Raw genomic sequence first — 20,185 nt, 5'->3', positions numbered from 1 at the left:
AAACAACAATAGCAGAAAAAAAAACAGTTAAGAGACAAAGTGAAAAAAATATGCAAATAAAATAGTATATATAAAACCATCATTTGTGTATATGTATGTCTATATCTATATTTAAACTATATTTAAATTTGAAGTATTTGTCTTCTGGTATGTGTGTTATAGACATATTCACAAGGTGAGACCTTTGATGTTTTGACTGATATGAATCAGAAGCAAGGAATGAATGAAGGAACAAAAGGAGGAGCAGCCTTTTGCAGGAAAGTCTGAGTTAATTATAAGTTCATAAAGCAGAGTCTGAACAAAGAAAATTCTAAGAATTAACAGAAATGATAGAATTGTCAATAATCATAGACACAAGGCAGAACATAGAAGTACATTTATCTGCAGTAGAAAAAGATGACAAATAGTATAATTATGTCATACAATGATAGAATACTTTGTCTCCAGGAGTAATTTAGGATTTTGCTAAACAGCAGGGATTAAATGGGAGCAATTTACAAAACACAGAATTCTTGTATGCAAGAATTTTTCAAAAGAGTTGTGTGAACACTGATCATAGTAATTTTTAGCAAGCGTAAACTACTTGAGAAATTCTCGTAACTTAAAAAAGAATAAACGGAGCAAACCAAATAACTTCAGACGGTTCCACAGGACCTCAGCCTCAGAAAAACAGTGACATGAATGATACTAGATATGTTTAAAAACATATGAACAAAGGTTGCACACACAAGGTAATACTGACCAGGGTAAATTGTATGGTTTTAGAAAGTGGCACTGATGCCACTGTCTGAAATAGATTGCCTGGTTCCAAAGCTCAGAGTTCAAGAGGGAGGCTTATAAACCAGAGGCAGGTCAGAGAAGAACCATGAGATGGTTTAAAGAAGAAAAAAAAAAAGTTCTTGGAAAGATCCTGGGAATTTATTCCATGAGTAAGGTGAGAGATGGCATAGTCACCGTTTATGAGTAAATGCTGGAGAAAGAGACTTTTGAGAAGTGAAAGCTCTTCTGCAGAGTGGGCAGAATGCCTAAATAGGTCCAGTAACTGAAAACTGTCCTTTAAAGTAATGAGCTTGTGTCAAGCACAAGTAAATGTCCACCACAGTTTTGTTTTTGTCACTTATTTGTGAAACTTTTTACAAGCCAGATTCAGCATACAGTCAGTTCTGCTTGCACAGAGTCTTCATGCCCACACTGAGCAAACTGGTAGAATAAAATCTCAAATACTTAGCATGGACACAAGACTTTTGGCTGATCTTGCTATCCAGAAGGACAACAGGGAGTCCAAAGTTAGTGTCTGTGTCTAATGAAGGTGAACTCCTGTAATATTACACGCACAAAGTCATAGCGAATTTGATTTTCTCTGATAACAGATAAATGATGTTGAAGACTGTGGCTAAAACCACCTGCTGTGTCAAGAAATGTTCGTTTCTGCTGCCAAAGTCTACCCAGTTGAGCACTACACAAAGGCACCAGGAGAAAACAGGCGGTGTGAGTACTGGCTGCCTTTGTGTTATCAATGTTGGACTAAATTTCATTCCCCCCCCAGCCTTTAAATCAGCTATGCCACAAAAACAAGTGTCTCATGTCTCAGCAACAGATTTGATCATCTTTAGCTATCTATCCTCTGGTGAGCTGGCAGGGGGGCGGTGAGGAGGGGAGGAGACCATCTTCATCTCCACCGAGAGACACCGGTTCTCCCACTGAGCAGTCAGGAGCAGCAGGTGGAGACACATGCAGGCTTTGCCTTCCATAATGTGCCAGGCAGCATCCCAGGGCTGATAAGAGCTGTACTTTGTTATGCTTAAAAGAGTAACAGTAAAACATAGAGTTTTCTTGTCTACCTTTGCCCTTTCTTGCCATGGCTAGGCCAGTCATTTTCAGTCAGAACCAATAAAAGGACATAAAGATCAATACTCTGCTAAATGCCTAGTGCTGGTGTTCATGTTGTGGGGACTGTGACCATCGTGTCTCAGCAGTTCACTTCATAATAACTGTATGGGGGCCTACTGCAACTGACAACCTCCTTTTTTTCAGACACATTCTTTCTTCATCGTAACACTTGGATGCTGGTGGCTGAGTTCCTTTGTCCAGCTGTATTTGTGTGATGCATCCTGCTTATCAACAATGTCAGGTTGTTAACTCATAATTTGATTCATTGGTTGTCCTCCTCCTTCCCCACTTGTAGTACAAAAGCAGGAAATTAAAAGCATTAATTTTTTGTTCTCTATGATTGTTCATGGCTTATGATATGCCTATACCCTTTTACTGATCTTTTCTTCCCAAGAACTCCCTGTCTGTCTTGCCTCCACTCACATGCTGTTAATAATTTTTTTCTTCTACTACCCTTTTTGAATTGGGATCATCATCATACCAGCTGAATGGAAAGTATTTATTCATATAATACTCTGAATGTTATTTTCAATTCCATTCTTCAGATATCCCAACAATACATACGCCTTTTGAATCACCACTGTGAAGTAAGCAGAGGTTTTTCACAGATGGCCAAGTGTTTACAATTAATTAAGCAAATGTAAGAATAATTCCATGTCCTTATTAAAAGCTGAATTACTTACATTTATGGCATTTTCATTTGCCATTATGTACCCTTTCTTTTTTATCTTTTTTTAACCCTCTGAAGATCATATCTCCTCCATAGTCTTGAGGGGACCACCTCCAGACATTACAATCCAAGTAAAACTCTTACCTGCCATTGTAGACATAGTATCATAGAATAATTTAGGTTGAAAAATACATTTAAGATCATTGAGTCCAACCGTTAATCTAACACTGCCAAGTCCCACTAAACCATGCCACTAAGTGACACATCTACGTGCCCTTTAAATACCTCCAGGGATGGTGACTCAACCAGTTCCCTGGGCAGCCTGTTCCAATCCCTGGCAACCCTTTCAGTGAAGATTTTTTTCCTTATATCCAATCTAAACCTCTCCTGGTTCAACTTAAGGCTGTTTCCTCTTGTCCTGTCACTTGTTACTTGGGAAAAGAGACCAACACCCACCTCACTACAACCTCCTTTCAGGTAGCTGTAGAGAGCGATAAGGTCTCCCCTCAGCCTCCTCTTCTCCAGGCTAAAAAACCCCAGTTCCCTCAACCTCTCCTTATAAGACTTGTTCTCCAGACCCTTCACCAGCTTTGTTGCCCTTCTCTGCACACCCTCCAGCACCTCGATGTCCCTCTTGTACTGAGGGACCCAAAACTGAACACAATATTCAAGGTGCGGCCTCACCAGTGCCGAGTACAGGGGGATGATCACTTCCCTGCTCCTGCTGGCCACACTATTCCCGATACACGCCAGGATGCTGTTGGCCTTCCTGGCCACCTGGGCACACATCTCAAAGTTCAATCTCTTTCCAGGTCGTTAATGATCATAATTAACAGTGATAGTCCTAGATGTTTCCCCTCCTGGATGGAGAGCACATGAGCCTATAAAACCGTCAGGCTCTCATCTATTGCAGTCACTAAATTTAACTGTAAATTCTTAATGTTAAACATTTCTGTTAGAGGTTCACTCATCCATCTCACACACCTTCAAATACTCAAGAAGTATCAATAACCCTGACCTTGGGAAGCAATTAGTATGTCTTGCAATAAAGCTGAAAATTTGGTAAAGAAAAAAGAGAAAGCCTGAGCTGCAGGTGGTGGATTACAGCAAAGGGCAGATGTTTTTGTACAGAAGATGGGAAGATTATCTGTGAGTTCATACTGGACTGTAGTGAAGAGATATTGAAAAGCAGCATACATGGGAGCTGCTGCTGCTCCCACTTGTGCTTTTTAGCAGAATTTCAGTTGGCTGCAGCTAGCTGCAGTGTTTCATTTTACTAAATTAAAGGCACTTTTTGTGGGGACAGAATTGGTTCCCTGGTTTCTCTTCCCATCCTTTATTCCTAGAATCACAGAATAATTAATGTTGAAATTGACTTCTTAAGGTGTCATGATTTAACCCCAGATAGTAAATAAGCACCACACAGCTGCTTGCTCACTCCCTCCCCAGTGGGATGGGGGAGAGAATCAGAAGGGTAAAAGTGGGAAAACTTGTGGATTGAGATAAAGACAGCAAAAACCATTCATGCAAGCAAAGCAAAACAAGGAATACATTGTCTACTTCCCATCGGCAGGCAGGTGTTCAGCCATCTCCAGGAAAGCAGGGCTCCATCACCCATGACAGTTACTTGGAAACACAAAACACCATCCCTCCAAATATCTCCTCCTTCTTTCTTCTTCCCCCAGATTTATATGCTGAGCACGACATCATATGGTGTGGAATATCCCTTTGGTGAGCTGAGGTCACTGTCCCAGCTGTGTTGCCTTCCAACTTCTTGTGCACCCCCAGCCTGCTTGCTGGTGGGGTGGGGTGAGAAGCAGAAAAGGCCCTGACTCTAAGCACAGCTCAGCAGTAATGAAAATACCTCTGTGTTATCAACACTGTTTTCCTCTCAAATCCAAAACATAGCCCCATACTAGCTGCTATGATGAAAATTAATGCTGTCCCAGCCAAAACCAGCACAGAATGTTGCATTGTCCAAACCCTTGCCCAAAGTAGGTCTAAGTTAGCAGTTGGAGTAGGTTGCTCATGGTCATATCTCTTCAAGTTTTGAACATATCTGAGGATGGAAATCCCATGGCATCTCTTCACAAGCTCTTCCAGAGTTTCACCACCCTCATTTTGACCCTTACTTGGCTTCCTCATGGTACAATTTACCACCTGAAGTGGGAAGAGGACATATGAAAACATTATTTTGTTCCCATGTTGGTTTTACTTTTAAAGACAGAAAAGAATGTAAAATACCCTAACAATTGAGAACAGCTCTGTAATAGCAAGTACTTCACATTTCTCTAACCTATTCTTTCAAAAACCTTCTTCTGCTACTAATAACCTCTGTTTCTCAGCTGCAGTGAGAGAACTAGAACCAGACAGGTTCCAGCTGTGCCACCTGGAAACAACAAAGCAGAGACCACTCACCTCTCCACACCATTAACCATTTGAAATCAGAAGGGTGTGATGGGAAAGGCAGTAAAGAAACACTCCCTAGGTTTTAGACAAGGACTGCTGCTTCCACACACTACCTCTTCTTCTGTAGGCTCTCCTGTTCCTTCTGCTCTACAGATAATTGCTGTCACAGTCCTGGCATGGCCTTCTTAAATGGTAGTTCTTCAGCCGTTACATAAACACTATGGTGTTGAGTTTAGCCCTTGTCATGCCTGCTCTAGACAAGGGTAAAATATGTAATTTTAGAAAACATATTGATGTTATATCCACAAAAATCACCTACCTTGACCTTCCAAGGAATACTGGGAAGGGAGGAAGAAGTCCTCTGAAGGAACACACTTCTTCCTTATTCAACTGCTTGGCACCCCAGGCACATGAATAAATAACTCAGACACTCTTCAATTTTCTCTGCATTGAAGCAGATGTGGTTTATCTGCAGCTCCTTTCTCCCCCATGCTTTTTCTTTTTTTTTTGTAACATCACAGGTGTACCTAAATCTACAGGTTTCCTGCTGTGGCCTACACAAAACCTGTCCCTTTCCACCTTCAGTAAGCATTAGGCAGAAGAGGGCTGTGTAGCCACCCTTGAGGTGTGCTAGCCATCTTGGGTGGCTAAGAAAAAACAATAACAATTTTTGTTAAACATCTGACCCTGGCTGATGCACTTCAGCAGCTCCAAGGGTTGCTCAGTATTTGGGCACTGCTCTTGGCTTGGAGCAACCTGCAGACTACTCAAGACAGCAAAAAACAATGGAGGGACTGGCTATGGATCTGAGGCAAGTTATCTTTGTGTAGGAAAACTTGTTTCCCTAGGTAGGATTCCTACCAGGGCAGATGAACTGAGTAGGAAAAAGGCATGGCATTATTTTATATTTAGGTTTTTTCTTTGTTTGCCTAGGGTTTGGGTTTGTTTGGTTTTTAAGTAGCCATTACATTAATGATCAGAGACCTTTTTCTTTTTTTCCTAACCAAGAGGAATAAGCTGATGGTCTGGATTCGTGTGCAACCATATGTGAACAACACATATAGATCATCTTTTGTCACAGGTAATTATATCATTGCCACCATCTTATACCATCTCATACTTGGATGTGATCAAAACACCGATGAAAGGTAGCAGGCTGAAGTGGAATACAAATTATAATCAGCAAAGAGAGTGGAGGGTAAGAGCAGGGCAATGGTTATTCTTGCTTTTTTCACCTGTCAGCTGGGCTAAGATCCTGTGATATATCCAAGCATGAAGTCCGCAGCCCTAGAAAACGCCAGGTAACGTGGAGCACTATAGCTACCCTTGTCAGCAAGCCAGGATGCTGCCTATGTAGCAAACATCTCTCTGAGCTCCATGGAGGCTTTCCATATCATTTAGAAGAAAGTTAAACACATTGATATAAACAAAATGCTCAAGAAGCTGTATCCAAACCATATTACAAAAAGCCACCCTGTACATCTGAGAGGAAGACAGTCCCCAGCATCTCTGTGCATTTGGTGCATAGGACCCCTGTGAGCAGGGTGGGTCCTGCCCATGCAAGACCTAGTGGAAGCCTGGCACTGTGATGGAGCTCCTTACCTACTGCTGCCTGAGGCCCACCTCTGACCTCTTCAGTCTCACAGCAGCACAAATATTTAAAGAAAGACAAATGAAAATGTCTTCAGAAAACAAAAAGTTCTTCTGCCCCTGCTCCTCTCCGTGGGGAAGGATTTCAGTACAAACAGGACATAACAGATGTTCATCACTATACATAAGTGCTCAGGCGCTCTCAATATAGGATCAGAAAAACATATAGCTTAAAACATAAAATAGCCTTCTCTGTTCCTTGACTGCTTCTGCCATATTATTGCCCCTCTGGTCTTTTCTCCCTCACTTCCCCTGCATCTCCCATGGCCAAGTGAAATCCCGCTCACCACCCAGCACAAACATTGCCAGCCTGCTCTCACCTTTCTTCTTCAGCCCTCTGCTCCATCTACAGAGGGGACATTTGTAGGGAAGTTGCTAGCAGTGACATCCAATGGTGTACCCTGCCACAGCATTGCTTAAAGGGCCTTTTTTCAGTTGACTCAAGAGGAAACGCTTGTTTTGGGTTACCTATGAAATGTTCAGGTAAGGTCTAGCTAACATTAATACCTCTTTAGCTGTACCACTTCAACCCTCTCTCATATTGTGTGAAACACTTACAGGTCTGTATTTCTAAGCATAACTCTCCACATGGCTGCAGAGAGGATTTTTCAGGGGGGAGGAGGAGTTGTTTCCCACCCAACAATTGCTTTGCACCTCATGCCCCCCAAAGTAAATGGAAATTATTGCAGCCATCTCAGGAATGCTGCTGCTGCCATCTCCTGAGAAAAGCTAGACAGAGCATGTTTAATGGAGTTACAGAAGTTTCTGCTGCTGCCAGAGTGTCTACCTAACCATGTCCTAATGAAATTGAGTCTTTTGGCTGGACTAGACTAGTCCGTAAACGAGTTATATCTAAGATTACTGTTATCAAACTAAAAATACAGGATCCAAAAATATATGTCTAGCAGTTGCCCGGAAATCTCATTTTCAGACATAACATTAGATCACAGTATATGAGGTGATTAATCTTCTCTGCTTCCCAAAGGCACACAGGAAATCCCTGCTCTACTGAGCCGTGGAGGCCTCCAAGTCCAGCTAACTGAGAGAGCTGAAATTTGGAGTTCAGAGACATAAATACTTTTAGGACTCTAAGCTGAAATGTCACATTTAACCCTAAGCACAGAGATTTTGTGGAAAACTGTCACAAACTACCATAAATTTAAAGACTATAAGGAATAATTACAAAGTCTACTCAAGTATTCTTAAGTCACTACTGAAAATACAATTCAGGCTCCTTAGTCACTTAGGTAACATCAACAGCCCCATGAAGTCCACTTTTCTAAAACCCCCAAATCCAATGGTTTCTTTTTCCTCTTCCTTTATCCTTATGTGAACATACAACTGCATATGTTCTTACAGATATTAAAATGCTTCATATTTTCTGGGAGCAATTACGTGGGTCTACAACTCTTTCCCAACATCTTATTTTTCAGTTATTGAAGCAGTATCTTACATGATAATAGTTCACAAATGTTCTGAAGCTACGTATTATATACATTCCCCTCCCAAATAAAGGATAATAGATAATGAGAATGTCAATCAGTTCTAGGGCTTTCTTCATTAGCAGAATCTTGAGACACAAGTCTATGCATGAAGCTGTGCTATATTGTCATCTGCACCCTGCTGCTGTTAATGAGATTTCTTTTCCATTCTTTCCCTAACAATAATGCTTGTCCTGACCTTTGTAAAGTACTTCGAGATCATCCTTCAAAAGCACTAAGCACGTACGAAATAATATTATCTGATTATTGTAACTCCAATGACAGCTATGGAAAAATGTTTTCTGTGTTTGCCCAGACTACTTAACAAATATCCCTATAGTAACAAGACTATTTCTAATTTTTGCCAAAATTGCCAGTGAGAGTTTGGTTCACTTTCAAGATGAGATATTTCTGCTTGTACTTTCTAAAACTGAATTGAAATTCCACCATTTTTTACAGTGAAAATTCACCTTTCTTGGTCACAGAAGTAGCAGTGCAGATATCCTCTTTTCCTCTGGTAAGCAATAAAGAAAGAGAATAAAACTTGTTTGAAAAGACTCAGTCTGAGAGCTGAAGAAGAATTTTGGAGCCTCTGCTCCCACTTTTCTATATCCTACCTGACTGCGTGTCTCCCATCTGACATCCCCCAGACTCTTCCTCTAGGCTACAAAATATGAGCTACTTAGTTTTGGCAGAGCACTAAAGAGCAGTGGAAGGTTGTTTTTTAACTTAGCATTTGTCGGGCAGCAGAGAGGATGGTATATGGAAGCAGACAGGAGCACTGAGGAGCCATGACCTCGCAAGACATTCAGCTTTTTCACTGCAAACATACTGCCACAGGTTAGGCACGGAACTTTTTCCCAGAGCCTGCTGTCCTCTCCCGCTGCTGCAATGGGTCCTACCATGGTGCTGGCAAAACAACCAGCACTCAGGCAGCAACTGGGAGGGGATGTTGCTGGCTGGACTGCTATTGCTGCACACCGCTCAGCTGTGACAGCATATGCTCAGCCTTCAGAGCCAGAAGGGGACATGATGCTGCCCTTGCACACTCTGAGCAGCAAGCAGCCTTCTGGGGAGTGAGGAGACGGACAAGTGAAATGTGCCAGGGAGAGAAGGCGAGCCGAGTGTCAAAGGGAAGAGCAGTGAGAAGACAAATGCATACAAGAAAGGCAAAAGAAGAAGAAGAAGGAGGGATGTGCTAAATGACAGAAAAGCAGAGGGGAGAGGGCAAAATGCAGAGGGAGAGAAAAGACCTGTGATGGTGTCAGGAGCTACTTTCTTATTTTAAAGTGATCCAAGAAAAAAAAAAAAAGGCTAAGCCCCAAGCGCCTGGAGTTGTCTAAGCACATGCCTTCTCTGCTTTGGGAATGGCAGTTCCCAGAGCAAGCTGCAATGTGTGCCTCAGCAAAGCAAACCAATCCCGCTCTGCAGCTAACATTGCTACTGCAGCCTAAATGACCTGTTTAGGAACATGAATTAACACCAAAAAGCTGGATTCATATAGAAATGACCTTTACAGGAATGTCCTCAGTGTGCGTGCCTCTGTGTGTTTGGAATAATTTCAGTAAAAAGCTTATCTAAAAAAATTCCACTGGAAAGAAATGCTCTGTGCTTTCATTCCAGAAAGTTTAAGTGGTTTTGCTCATATTGTCTGGAACAGATCAGAGCAACCATCTGCTTTGTCCCCTGCCGTCTTCCTCAATTCCTAACAGTTTTTAGACCATCTTCAGCTTTAGGAGGTGCTCCTCCATGGGAGTTGAGGGTAGCATGAGTATTTCCCCAGCATCAGAGGGATGCCAGGAAACCCTACCCACTCTGGCTGCAGTGGGAGCATTCAGGGCTGTGGGGGGGGCTAGGAGCTGAAGCCCTGCAACAAGCCTTTTTGACTCTGCAGCAAGAAGCTTCTTGCTGTGGGTCCTGAACAAAACTTCACCAGAGCTGCGGACCTTTGTAATCCCGCTTCTGAAGCAGCTGCCTGGTCAGCTGGCAGGAGACAAGGCCAAAAATATCCTCTGCTTCTGGTACATCCAAAGTTTATTTACTCTGATATTCTTTGGTGCATCATTTTGGCTTCAAAGGACAGCTTTGTTAGTTGGAAACTTCCTGACCAGCTGCGGTTTGATATTCAGCAGGTCTCCTAACAAAACTGAGGGGAGAAAATCAGCAGCGAGGGGAGAAAATCAGTAGCAAGGGGATTTCTTTTGTGAACGTGAAGAGGCAAATGAACCAGAAACCCCTTTTTCTCTTTATCTTGTCCCAGAGGAAGGACAAGAACAGTACTCAGCATTCCTGAGCAAGCATGGAGGTTTCTGTGGATATAGGAGTAACATGTCCTTGATAGTTAAACAGAGTTTCAGTATAACATGGCCTTTAAAGCACGGATATTTTTTCTAAGGGTCATATTGAATTTCAGGCCTATATTTTAAATTTTGATTACTGCATAGTTCAGAAAACCCACAAATAGCTTGACACCTGGTAAGATAATGTCGTGGTTAACTGTAAAATTTGCCTGCCTGATTCTGATATACAGCAAGGGATTGTAACAGCTAAATGATGCTGGTATTTTTCCAGTATGAAAAATTTCTTCCAGCATTACCTGGAGCATATGCTATAGCATATCTATCTTCCTCTAGGTGGAGTAAGCTCTCTCTTGTCCTGCAGCTACAAATAAGCATTTAAGTTTTATTGCTAGCAGCTGCTCCACTCCAGAAAAGGAGTTCTCCCTCCATTCTGATTAGCAACATCATCTAAAGGTTTTATTTAACTTCAGAGAACATTACAGCAGGCGATGTGGCATCCTACTAAATACTGTGTCTAAGCATGCAATTAAATTATAATTCTTGAGTGTAATATTCTGCAGTTACTACAACAGTGTTTAGCTCAACCTTGTAGCAGTTAGTTGACCATCATATCCTCTAAAAACAGTGGTTTATGGACGAATGAATTGCAGGCACTGAAGTCTAAATGAGGAAAGCACTTCATGTGCTTAGCATTATATTCAGGACAGAAGTTAAAGAACATCACTTGGAACACGTAGTAAGACTAAACATGTTCCTTAACATCAGAGAACCTTAATCTAGACATGAAATTTACTGTGTGTGGATGTAGTTTGTTATAGAGGCTGGTAGTCTGAAACTAGGTATTAACCAACTCTCAAACAAGCAGTATAATTTTACACTTGGAAAGATAATTTGTTTTTACAATAACACTATTTATAAAGTATTTGAGACACACTGGCACTACAAAAGCAGTAATATAAAGACATTAAGCAATAATGAGACTAATCACGGCAATCACAAATAAGACAATAACGTTTTCTTACATAGCTTTTAGACATTTTATTTCCACTAGATGAAAAATACATTTTCCCTGTAATGTTAGTTCAGTTAAGATGTAAGATTTTGCCTCCAGTGAGGCTTTCCCCAGCCACAATCAAGAGTCAGTACCACTAGTCCAACACAGTGCCATCAGCTTGACCTGGATAAGCAGGGACAGGGTACAATAAAGATTGTGACAGTTATATCAAGAGTGCAGTAATGATGGAGCAAAATTATTCATTCTGCCACCCAATTATTTCTGGTAGCTCAGGAATTGCTGTACAGAAACTGTAGCTCTTTAGTTTATGTAGGCTACATGAGCAGAACGGCTAACTTGCACTGACACTCACATTGAAGAGTCTTTTTTTCAGTCTATGTATGTCTTTTCATTGCACTTGTAGAGTGCAGAACACGGGATTAGCTGGACATATTTTAAGTGCATTGAATTATCAGTGCTAAAATAGAGTTCACTAGTCTAAATGACTTAGTTCACTAAGTCCCTGGGGTTTGGTCATACAGCTAATATATTATTTTGTCTGATTCTATGTTCTTTTAGAGCCATCAATTTATGGCATGATAAAATCATTATTGCTAGTTATGTTTCACCATGTAAATGCTTTATTTTGTTACACAGTAGTTACCAGGTGCCTTTTCTTTCAGCGTTGGCATTTAATTGTCAAGATGCATTTTAGTTTCTTAAATTATGTAATCTGATTTAATGAAAACTGCTTACAAAACAAGTAAATACACTGACAAAGGCAAAACGTTATTTCATTTATGAAATTTGTTACCAAAACCAGGACTTCACTCAGTGTGCTCACTCATTGCTATTTATTGACGTGTGTTTAAGGTTGCAATTGAACAAAGAACAGTAAATGCAATTTAGTGTAGAAAGGCAAGGTCACATGGCCTGGGTCTTAGTTAATTTATCTTTCATGACAGATTCTATTTTCTGCTACTGGTATTATTACCCGGCAATACATTTCTCCCATGATAGTGCATCTGTAGCTCTTGCATTGCCAAACTTGGTGGTAGCATTTAATTTGTGTGACATTATTCAGTTATCAAGAAAAAGTAGCTCATGCTGAGAAACACAGCAGCTATTTAATGATAGCATAAAAAATGAGTTCTTGTAAGCAAGAGCAATGCTTCAAGTACTTTGCTAAAACCACTTTTTTTGTTTTTGTTTTTGTTTGTTTTTTCTTTTTTTCTCAAGGTTGCACTAGCCTGTTCCCAGTCCTGTTCTCACCCTGGGAACCTGGTCATTAACAAAGCAGGTCTCCAGATGAAGGCTAACAGGTAGATATGCTGAGACAGTAGGCAGAGAATGAGTTTGACAATTAAATTTCATATCGTTTCCCTTAAGTAATGGCAGCTGGATAATGTGCAAAGACGGCAGCGCTGAGTTATAGGAAAGCAGCACTGAGGTTGCTTAAGTCATCAGGTCTATTCCCCTTCCTGTGTAGATCAGCTCCATATATGTAATATTAATCAGAAACTAATCTAATCCATCCTTAGAGAACTACAGTGATGGAGGAGCCATGTAATCAATCATATATTTTCTATAATATTATACGTACATGGTTTTGTATGACATTCTGATATTCATACCCACGTTAAGTGGAATACAAATATACCCATGATATAAGTGACCCAGCAATGTAGCTGTAAAACAGAAATCCTCATGGAGGGTCCTAGCACGATTCAACAGGGGTTTGTTCTTGACAAAACATTACTTACTACCTTTACCTACAAACCGGAGGATGGAAAGAAATGATGATTAGGAGGTTTTGGAAGTCAGGGGAGTGGTGGAGTGGTAAATTAGACAGATGCTGATTGTATAGAATGACCAAATGGTTTGGTAGGGTGGGCTAGTTTGAATATCCTGTTTTAATACAGATAAATTTGCAATCATACATCTAAGGAACAAAGAGCATAGTTTATACAGACAGGATTGGACAAAGTATTTCAAAATGATGCAACATGAAAAGAAGTCAGGGCCTTGGTAGATAATTAACTGAACATGAGCCTGCAGTAGGATGATGCAATTAGAGAGTGAATGTCAGCCCTGAAGCCTAAGCAAGGAAAATATGAAGTGGGAGTAGGAAGGTGATATTAATTCTGTTTATAGCAAAAGTAAAATCATCACAGGAATACCGTGTGCAGTTCTCATACCCACACTTCAGAAAGGACTCTGATGAGTCAAAAAGTAGTCAGAAAGTCCTGCAAAAAAATGCATTGAAGTCTGAAAGGCATGCCTTACCATGAAAAGCTAAGAACGAGCAAGCTGCTTGTCTTATCAGAAAGAAAAGCAAGGAAGACTATTACTTCAATATGAAGGATGTTTTTGATTGAGGTTGGCTTCTTACTATAGGAGGAAAAGGCATTAGAAAAGACAGTTTGAGGTATTTTTCTCATGAACAGAAAGAGATATGAAAGATTTAACTGCAAATAAAGCCCTTAAAAAAAAAACCCAGCCAGTAAATTATTAGCCACATTGAAAATGAGGTGCTGGACCTTCTACTCTGTACTGTTATGCCTAAAGGTCTTTCCAGGGATATGACAATTTCAGGAGAAGTTACAGACCTGCTGCTGAGACTTATAGCGGAGGTGTTACAACTTGCAGGATCGCAATGATCTCTTCCAGCTTCGGAATTTGTGATTAGCTGACTAACATAATTCTACTTTCTTTCTTTGAATTCTGTTAAATCACAATGATGCATACCTGCTGAGGAAGTAGCCCTAAGTCCTTCAAGTTTGACAATAAGGCATAATACTCCACCAGTTTTGTAGAAGTTTACCGCCACTGAAATCAATACCCTTGTATTTGAAGATAATCTTGAGAACAGGGAGACTGTAAAGTTGTTTCTGAACTGCACAACCCTGTTCCCATCACGGAAAGAGCCATTCAAAAATCATACTGAATCACTGGAACTAGAAACAGTACTTAATTTTTGCTTCTACAGAGATCAGGTCTGTGGAATACAGAAAATTACATCCTTCAGTTTGTCATTTTGTTTATGTGTTTTTATATTTGAAATAATATCTAACCGTTAAGTGGTCCTGACTGGAAAAACACCAGACTGTGTTTTCAATAAATAATTCCACTTTAATGGCAAAGTAATAATTTAGACAGATACAGTGCGCACACCTGCAAAAAAATATATGCAAGCTGGTTTACAAGCTAGAGGAACAATAAACCAATAGAAAATACATCATCCAGTTAAGTCCGATGACACCAAATACTTATTATTAGGGCTTTACAAAGACTACAAAACTTTTCAGATGATTTATTTCACTGTTTCTGTCTATTTACATGATATGTTACATCAAAAATGTACAAAATATAAAATGTGTACAGACAAATGTTTCACAAACAATTTCTGAGCTGTAAACTAGGTGGACTCACTGAGATGTATTGCAGGAAGTTTTGTATATGCAATATTGTGTGTTTGTGTGTTAAATATGGCAGGAAAAGATTTGCAGGTTCGCTCAGAGCACAGGTACAGGAAAGAGCAGCTTTCCTTTAGTTCTTTGAGTCAGTCAAGGTGTATCCACTGACGTTTTTCAACAGAAATGGATCCAGATTTGGGGGGCATGATGTTGGTCTGACTGAATCCTACATGCATAAAATTGGTTAAGAGTTTTATTAGGGCAATAGCACCGTGTAGGAACCTCTGGATTCAGCGATGCAGCTCAGTGCCATTTGGAAACTGCATTGATTTATCTTTGTTTTACAGCGAGTGACCACAGGGTGGCCACAAAGAGTTAATAGCACCAAATACACATCCTGAAGGTAATATCCATGGAGGTGTACAGTACATGTCTACACAATGCCAAAGCCCTTAGATACCTCCTTGTTTATATGCACCTATTTTAACCGGACGCCTCTTGCGGTAAAAGAGCGCTTCCGGTTATTCTGAGCAGTTGGAATGCAATCTGGTTGTAGCCTGCCGTGACATATGCACGTGAAACATTTTCAGATTTTTTCCCCCCAAAATGTATTGGCTTTGTATAGATATTGAAACATGCTCACTGTAGCATTGATAGCTCCTGCATAGTCATAACAACTGTAAGTACAGGACAAACACACCAGGTAATAACAGCTTTTAAGTTTTGCATTCTGTATTTGTTTTCAACATACAGGAAATCTCAGCAAGTGAAACATCTCTTAACACCAACAGAATAAAATACAATTTTTTTTGTTCATTTGTTTTCGATTTGATTTGTGCAAGGCTTTTTTTTTCTTTCTTTTTTTTTTTTTTTTTTTTTTTTAGTATTTACAATACCCACCCAGTAGACTGTGCAAAACCAACCCACATTTACAGTATAAACTCTTCCTCTTCCACAGTGGACATCACTGCTTCAGTGTTCTTTTATGCTGAATTCTTCATGTACAACAATAGCAATCAAAACAACATGCTAAAACTAGAAAAAGGAAAAAAAAAAACATATATTTGTGCTCATGCTGCATCAAGTGCATCCAGCTCTGCTGGATAAGAATTCAAAACATCTATCCTCCAAAAACTCCATTCCATGGGACCAAATGGATTTGAGCGGATTTTCTCAGCATTTAGGTGGCAGTGGAAGTGGGTTTGGGTTCCTTGTGTATTTCTGAGGGTAGGCAGAGCAATCTATTCACAAGATAAAAATATTATATAGCAACTGTTCTTTCTCCTATCCATTTCTTTAAAAAATCATGATATACAGATATGAGGCTACTGTGTTAACTGACGTTTTCTCATTAGTAAATGAAGAAAAAAACAGTGTAAATTACCAATGGTTTAGGAATTAAACCAACTGTAAAACTGTTCTAGAAATCTGTTTTAAGGCAGTGAGACAGCACCATAAGAAATGTTCCTTCTTCCACTGAAAAGGCTCAAACAAATGAAGCCCTAAAAAGCCTTTAATCAGTGTTGGTTAATAATTGGTATAAAACTGTTGTTAAGGAGTGGGCAGGTGGTTAAAAAAGACCTTTGTGGTAAAAACAACTTTATAAAATCTGTGACTTGTGTACTAAAAACTTGATGGAGAGTATCACCGTGACCATGGCAGTTAGAATTAAATTGGCACTTATCCAGCATATCACAGTCATGTTTTCTGGTGATTGCACAATACTGTTTGTGCTTTCTGAGTTACTATCATCATCTTTGACTCCTTTTGGAATGGGCAGTAGCGTACAACACAAACACCACTGCAGTCCTGTGACCAGCACCATGTGGCACAACAGAGGTTAGAAGAGAATTAGAAGACCGCATTGTTCATGCAGTGCCTCAGGTTAAACTAAAGGAAAAAAAAAAAACAAAACCAAAAACCAAAAGAAGTTGCACTGTAAACCTGTACAGAGAAACAGAGACAGAGAGAGAGAGAGACAGAGAGAGCGAGAAGGAGGAAAGGGAAAAAAGATATTCCAGTTTGGCTAACACGTGTGCAATCTGCTTAGATGCCCTTGGTCTAGGGCCCTTTCCAGTTGACAAATGGAGTCTCACTTGGCTCCATAGGTATTTAAATGCCTTGAAATTAAACTAATTCAAGCTTTCCACTTCAATTTTTCTTCCTGACTTTGCAGAGTTAGGTCTCCTGCCTACCTACAACACACCATTCTCACTCAGGGACCTTGGCTTGCTGCTTTAATACTGGCAGTGGTCTAGTGGAAACAGATTTTACCATAATCCTCCACCAAGGTTTGTCCCTTTCAGAGAGTTGATTCAAGGGACGAATCCAAAATGTCATCATGGTGGCTGGTGCTATCACTGTCACAGCTTTGTGCACTCGAATAGTTGGCTGCCTCTTGAAGCCTCATTAGCATATTCATCTGAAAGAAGAAAGCAATGTTTACATAATCTTGTCTCATTTAATGCTGCAGTGACTGTGTTAAAATTTAATTAAAGCTCCCTTGCTGTATGAGGTGTGCTGGTATCTAGCTGAGGGGACCATACAAAAGGATTTCAGAAAGGGCAGGGTGTCAGCAGCTCCTCCTGGCACCCTTTTCGTTGCCTTCTGGTCTTTAAATAGAAGTTTAAAGGTCCAAAGAGCCAGAGGGATACAATGGAGCTGCCTGATAACTCTCTTTAATTGAGGGGTGAGACTGGCTGCAGCTGCAACACCGGCAGGGGAGGGAAGCCATATCACAGCTGGACATCTGGGCCCATATCTGGAGACAGTCAAGCTTCCAGATAATTTTTGGATGGTGCAGACACACTACATTGGAAAAACAACTGAAAACATAATCACACTAACATACCCCCTCTGCAAGAGACAGACGGGGGGGAGGGGGGGAGTGAGAGAGGGGTGGACCGAGGCCAGCTGCTTCATAAAAGAGTCCCATCTGCTGTCGAGGGACTGACCTCAGCAGGGGAGCAGTAACAGATCCTCCTACCCAGGACAGGGGAGCCCCCACATAATTTGGGGATTTTTAGAACCTGAAGCCCAGCTGAAAAGTCATCAAAAAGCAGCATTAAGCCCAGAAAATTATTTGGATGCTTGACGCCCAACTCTGTGTAATGATCAGGATTTTATTTATAAAACATCCACTTCTGCCAGCATGCTCAGGGCTGCAAGTGATATTGACATCACTGTAGTGTTTTTTAAGGAACAAATACATGGTCATTACAAAAAACAGGCAATGAAAAAGCAAAGAGAAAGAAGCGTTCTTGTGTGTTTGTGCGTTAAGCCCCCTTTTTCCAGTTTGCTCATGAATCCTTACATCTCTATGGTTTCAACCTGCACAGCTTGTAAAGTTTTCTCCAGGCATTGAACAGTGTTTAATACTCTTCAATGCTATCAGGAAGTTTTTGCTGGTTTGGTAGGGATCCATGCTTGAGAATACAGGATATATGCGGAGGGTGTGCAGTACAGCCTGCATGTGAAATGTCCTATTTCCCCAAGCATAATGTCTGTCTCCCCATGAGCTCCCCTGGAGGCAGGGGAAAACCCTCCATTCACAAGTTTCAACCTTTAATAATTAGTCAGATACGGATACTGATCACGGTGTGCAGGGAGCAAGGGTGACAGGACATTGAACTTGAGCTGCCCAAGTATTTTCACCTTAGCGGAGGTGATGCATACGTGCTGGAAGCCCGGACAATACACTCACTGGCAGCCAAAATCACAGGGTCAAACAATCACCCCAGAGCTTATGGACTGTGACACAGTGGATCAAATGAGGTGATTTTCCACGGTTCTTCAGGATGCAAGGTCTGGTTCTGGAAACCAAACACTTCAGAGAAGCTAAGGAGTCATTTTCTTGGCACTTGTAAGAGTTAAATGCATTTTCCTCTGAGAAATTCCCTTTTCCAAGAGCTGCCTGTATTCTAGTACAGTCCTCTAAAATGGTATTTTGAATTGTGATAAAGGAAGTCTATAGAGAAAGCACTATACAAGAATAGCAGTTCAATATATGCAATTTAATAGTCCATCATCAGAGGAGGCAATGGTAAACCCTGATGTCTGGGATCATATTTAAATTAAACAATATATGGATTTGAGGGAAATCAACCTCTTATCTTTTAATGCCACCACACTTGCATTCCTTTTACATTAAGACTGTTGTACAGTCATCAGTTTTCTTGAAATGTTCTGAGGAATGGGAGGATGGTTCTCTAATTTACATTTCCACTAAAATCTCTATGATAGACAAGTTAGATAATCCAAGTTTCTCAGTCCTTCATTTGTAGAAAGTAGATGAAGGACTGCCTGACCTGGAAAGGTTTTTTAGAATAAACTGATTAATAGGTTGTTGAAGAGTGGTACCCAAACATTATATTGATGAAGACCAGATACATTTCTGGGCAGATAGGAAATGCAAACAGTTTAGGGACATATTAACACAATGGTGATACCTGCCCTCCTGCTAGGTTTCCCTTTTTTTTTCCTAACATTTTTATTAAATTATGGTAGTATTATTTTTAAAAGCCCATTCTGGAACAGGGACACCGTAGTTGTACAGTGTACAACTGAACACATGACAGTGAAGTACAAACTGAAAAGCCTTTTCCCCAAAGTTTAAATCTTACCAAGGGATCCCCCTCTGTATCAGTCTGTGGAACGTGCTTTGAGGTTGTTCCTTCCTTTGCAGATGCATAGCCTTCATAACCAACATCTTCTGGTCTTAACTGAAGTAAGGATGGCCACTCATGCTGTAGAGATGCAGAGCTCCATGGATAGGTATCAGCTACCCACTTGGAGGGATCCTCCCAAGGTGCCCTCTTACCGTACATCTATGTTATGGATATAACACAGGTAAGTATCCTACAGAGATTTTAGTACCGGTTGTAACAGCAGACAAAAGTATTCAAAAACATCTAAGCCATTTTAGTAAGTGGTTTGCTTTCAAATGTGCTTAATACTCAGATATGATAAGACATACAAAAGGCCTCATCTCCATTAATGCTCCTTCAATACACAGAGTGCCTACAAGCTGAAAAGCACTCCACAACTAGCGATACTTGTAGGCAACAATGGGTGACACAAGTTTTTGATACAATGTGAAATGAGACCTTTAGGTAATTTGCTTAAGGCGTATCAGCGAAATTAACTTAGACCTATCTAAAACATTCAAGTTAATTGGATTTTGTTTGAAATGAATTAGGAAGTGCTAGTACAGACTGTTCTTTTCTCCTAGCAAAATGGGATGCAGAAGCAGGCATTTATCCACACCTGGAGATCTTTTAAATGGTTAAGAGAAGAAATTCACAAGGGATAAATTTTCCCTTCTGTGAGGCACAAAAATGCTTACCAATCTGGAAGGACAGAGGAAGGAAGAAAGA

At 40.5% G+C, this 20,185-nt stretch overlaps 1 protein-coding gene across 4 annotated transcripts in view; it reads right to left on the bottom strand.

Annotated features, from left to right (window-relative positions):
- Nucleotides 1-14,511: 14,511 nt before the first annotated feature.
- The window catches only part of NAV3 (neuron navigator 3), a 411,830-nt gene continuing 406,156 nt past the window's right edge, over nt 14,512-20,185 (bottom strand). For all 4 annotated transcript variants that reach the window (XM_064450028.1, XM_064450020.1, XM_064450013.1 and 1 more), the window contains 2 exons: nt 19,433-19,636; nt 14,512-17,232 (listed from right to left, as the gene is read on the bottom strand). In XM_064450028.1, the coding sequence (XP_064306098.1) occupies nt 17,113-17,232; nt 19,433-19,636 (324 nt within the window). In that variant the 3' untranslated portion in view covers nt 14,512-17,112. The remainder of the gene's footprint in view (nt 17,233-19,432; nt 19,637-20,185) is intronic.

Source organism: Phalacrocorax carbo, chromosome 1, assembly GCF_963921805.1.
Source record: "Phalacrocorax carbo chromosome 1, bPhaCar2.1, whole genome shotgun sequence".
Classification (NCBI taxonomy): Eukaryota; Metazoa; Chordata; class Aves; order Suliformes; family Phalacrocoracidae; genus Phalacrocorax; species Phalacrocorax carbo.
This window is presented reverse-complemented; position numbering and strand designations above follow the sequence as displayed.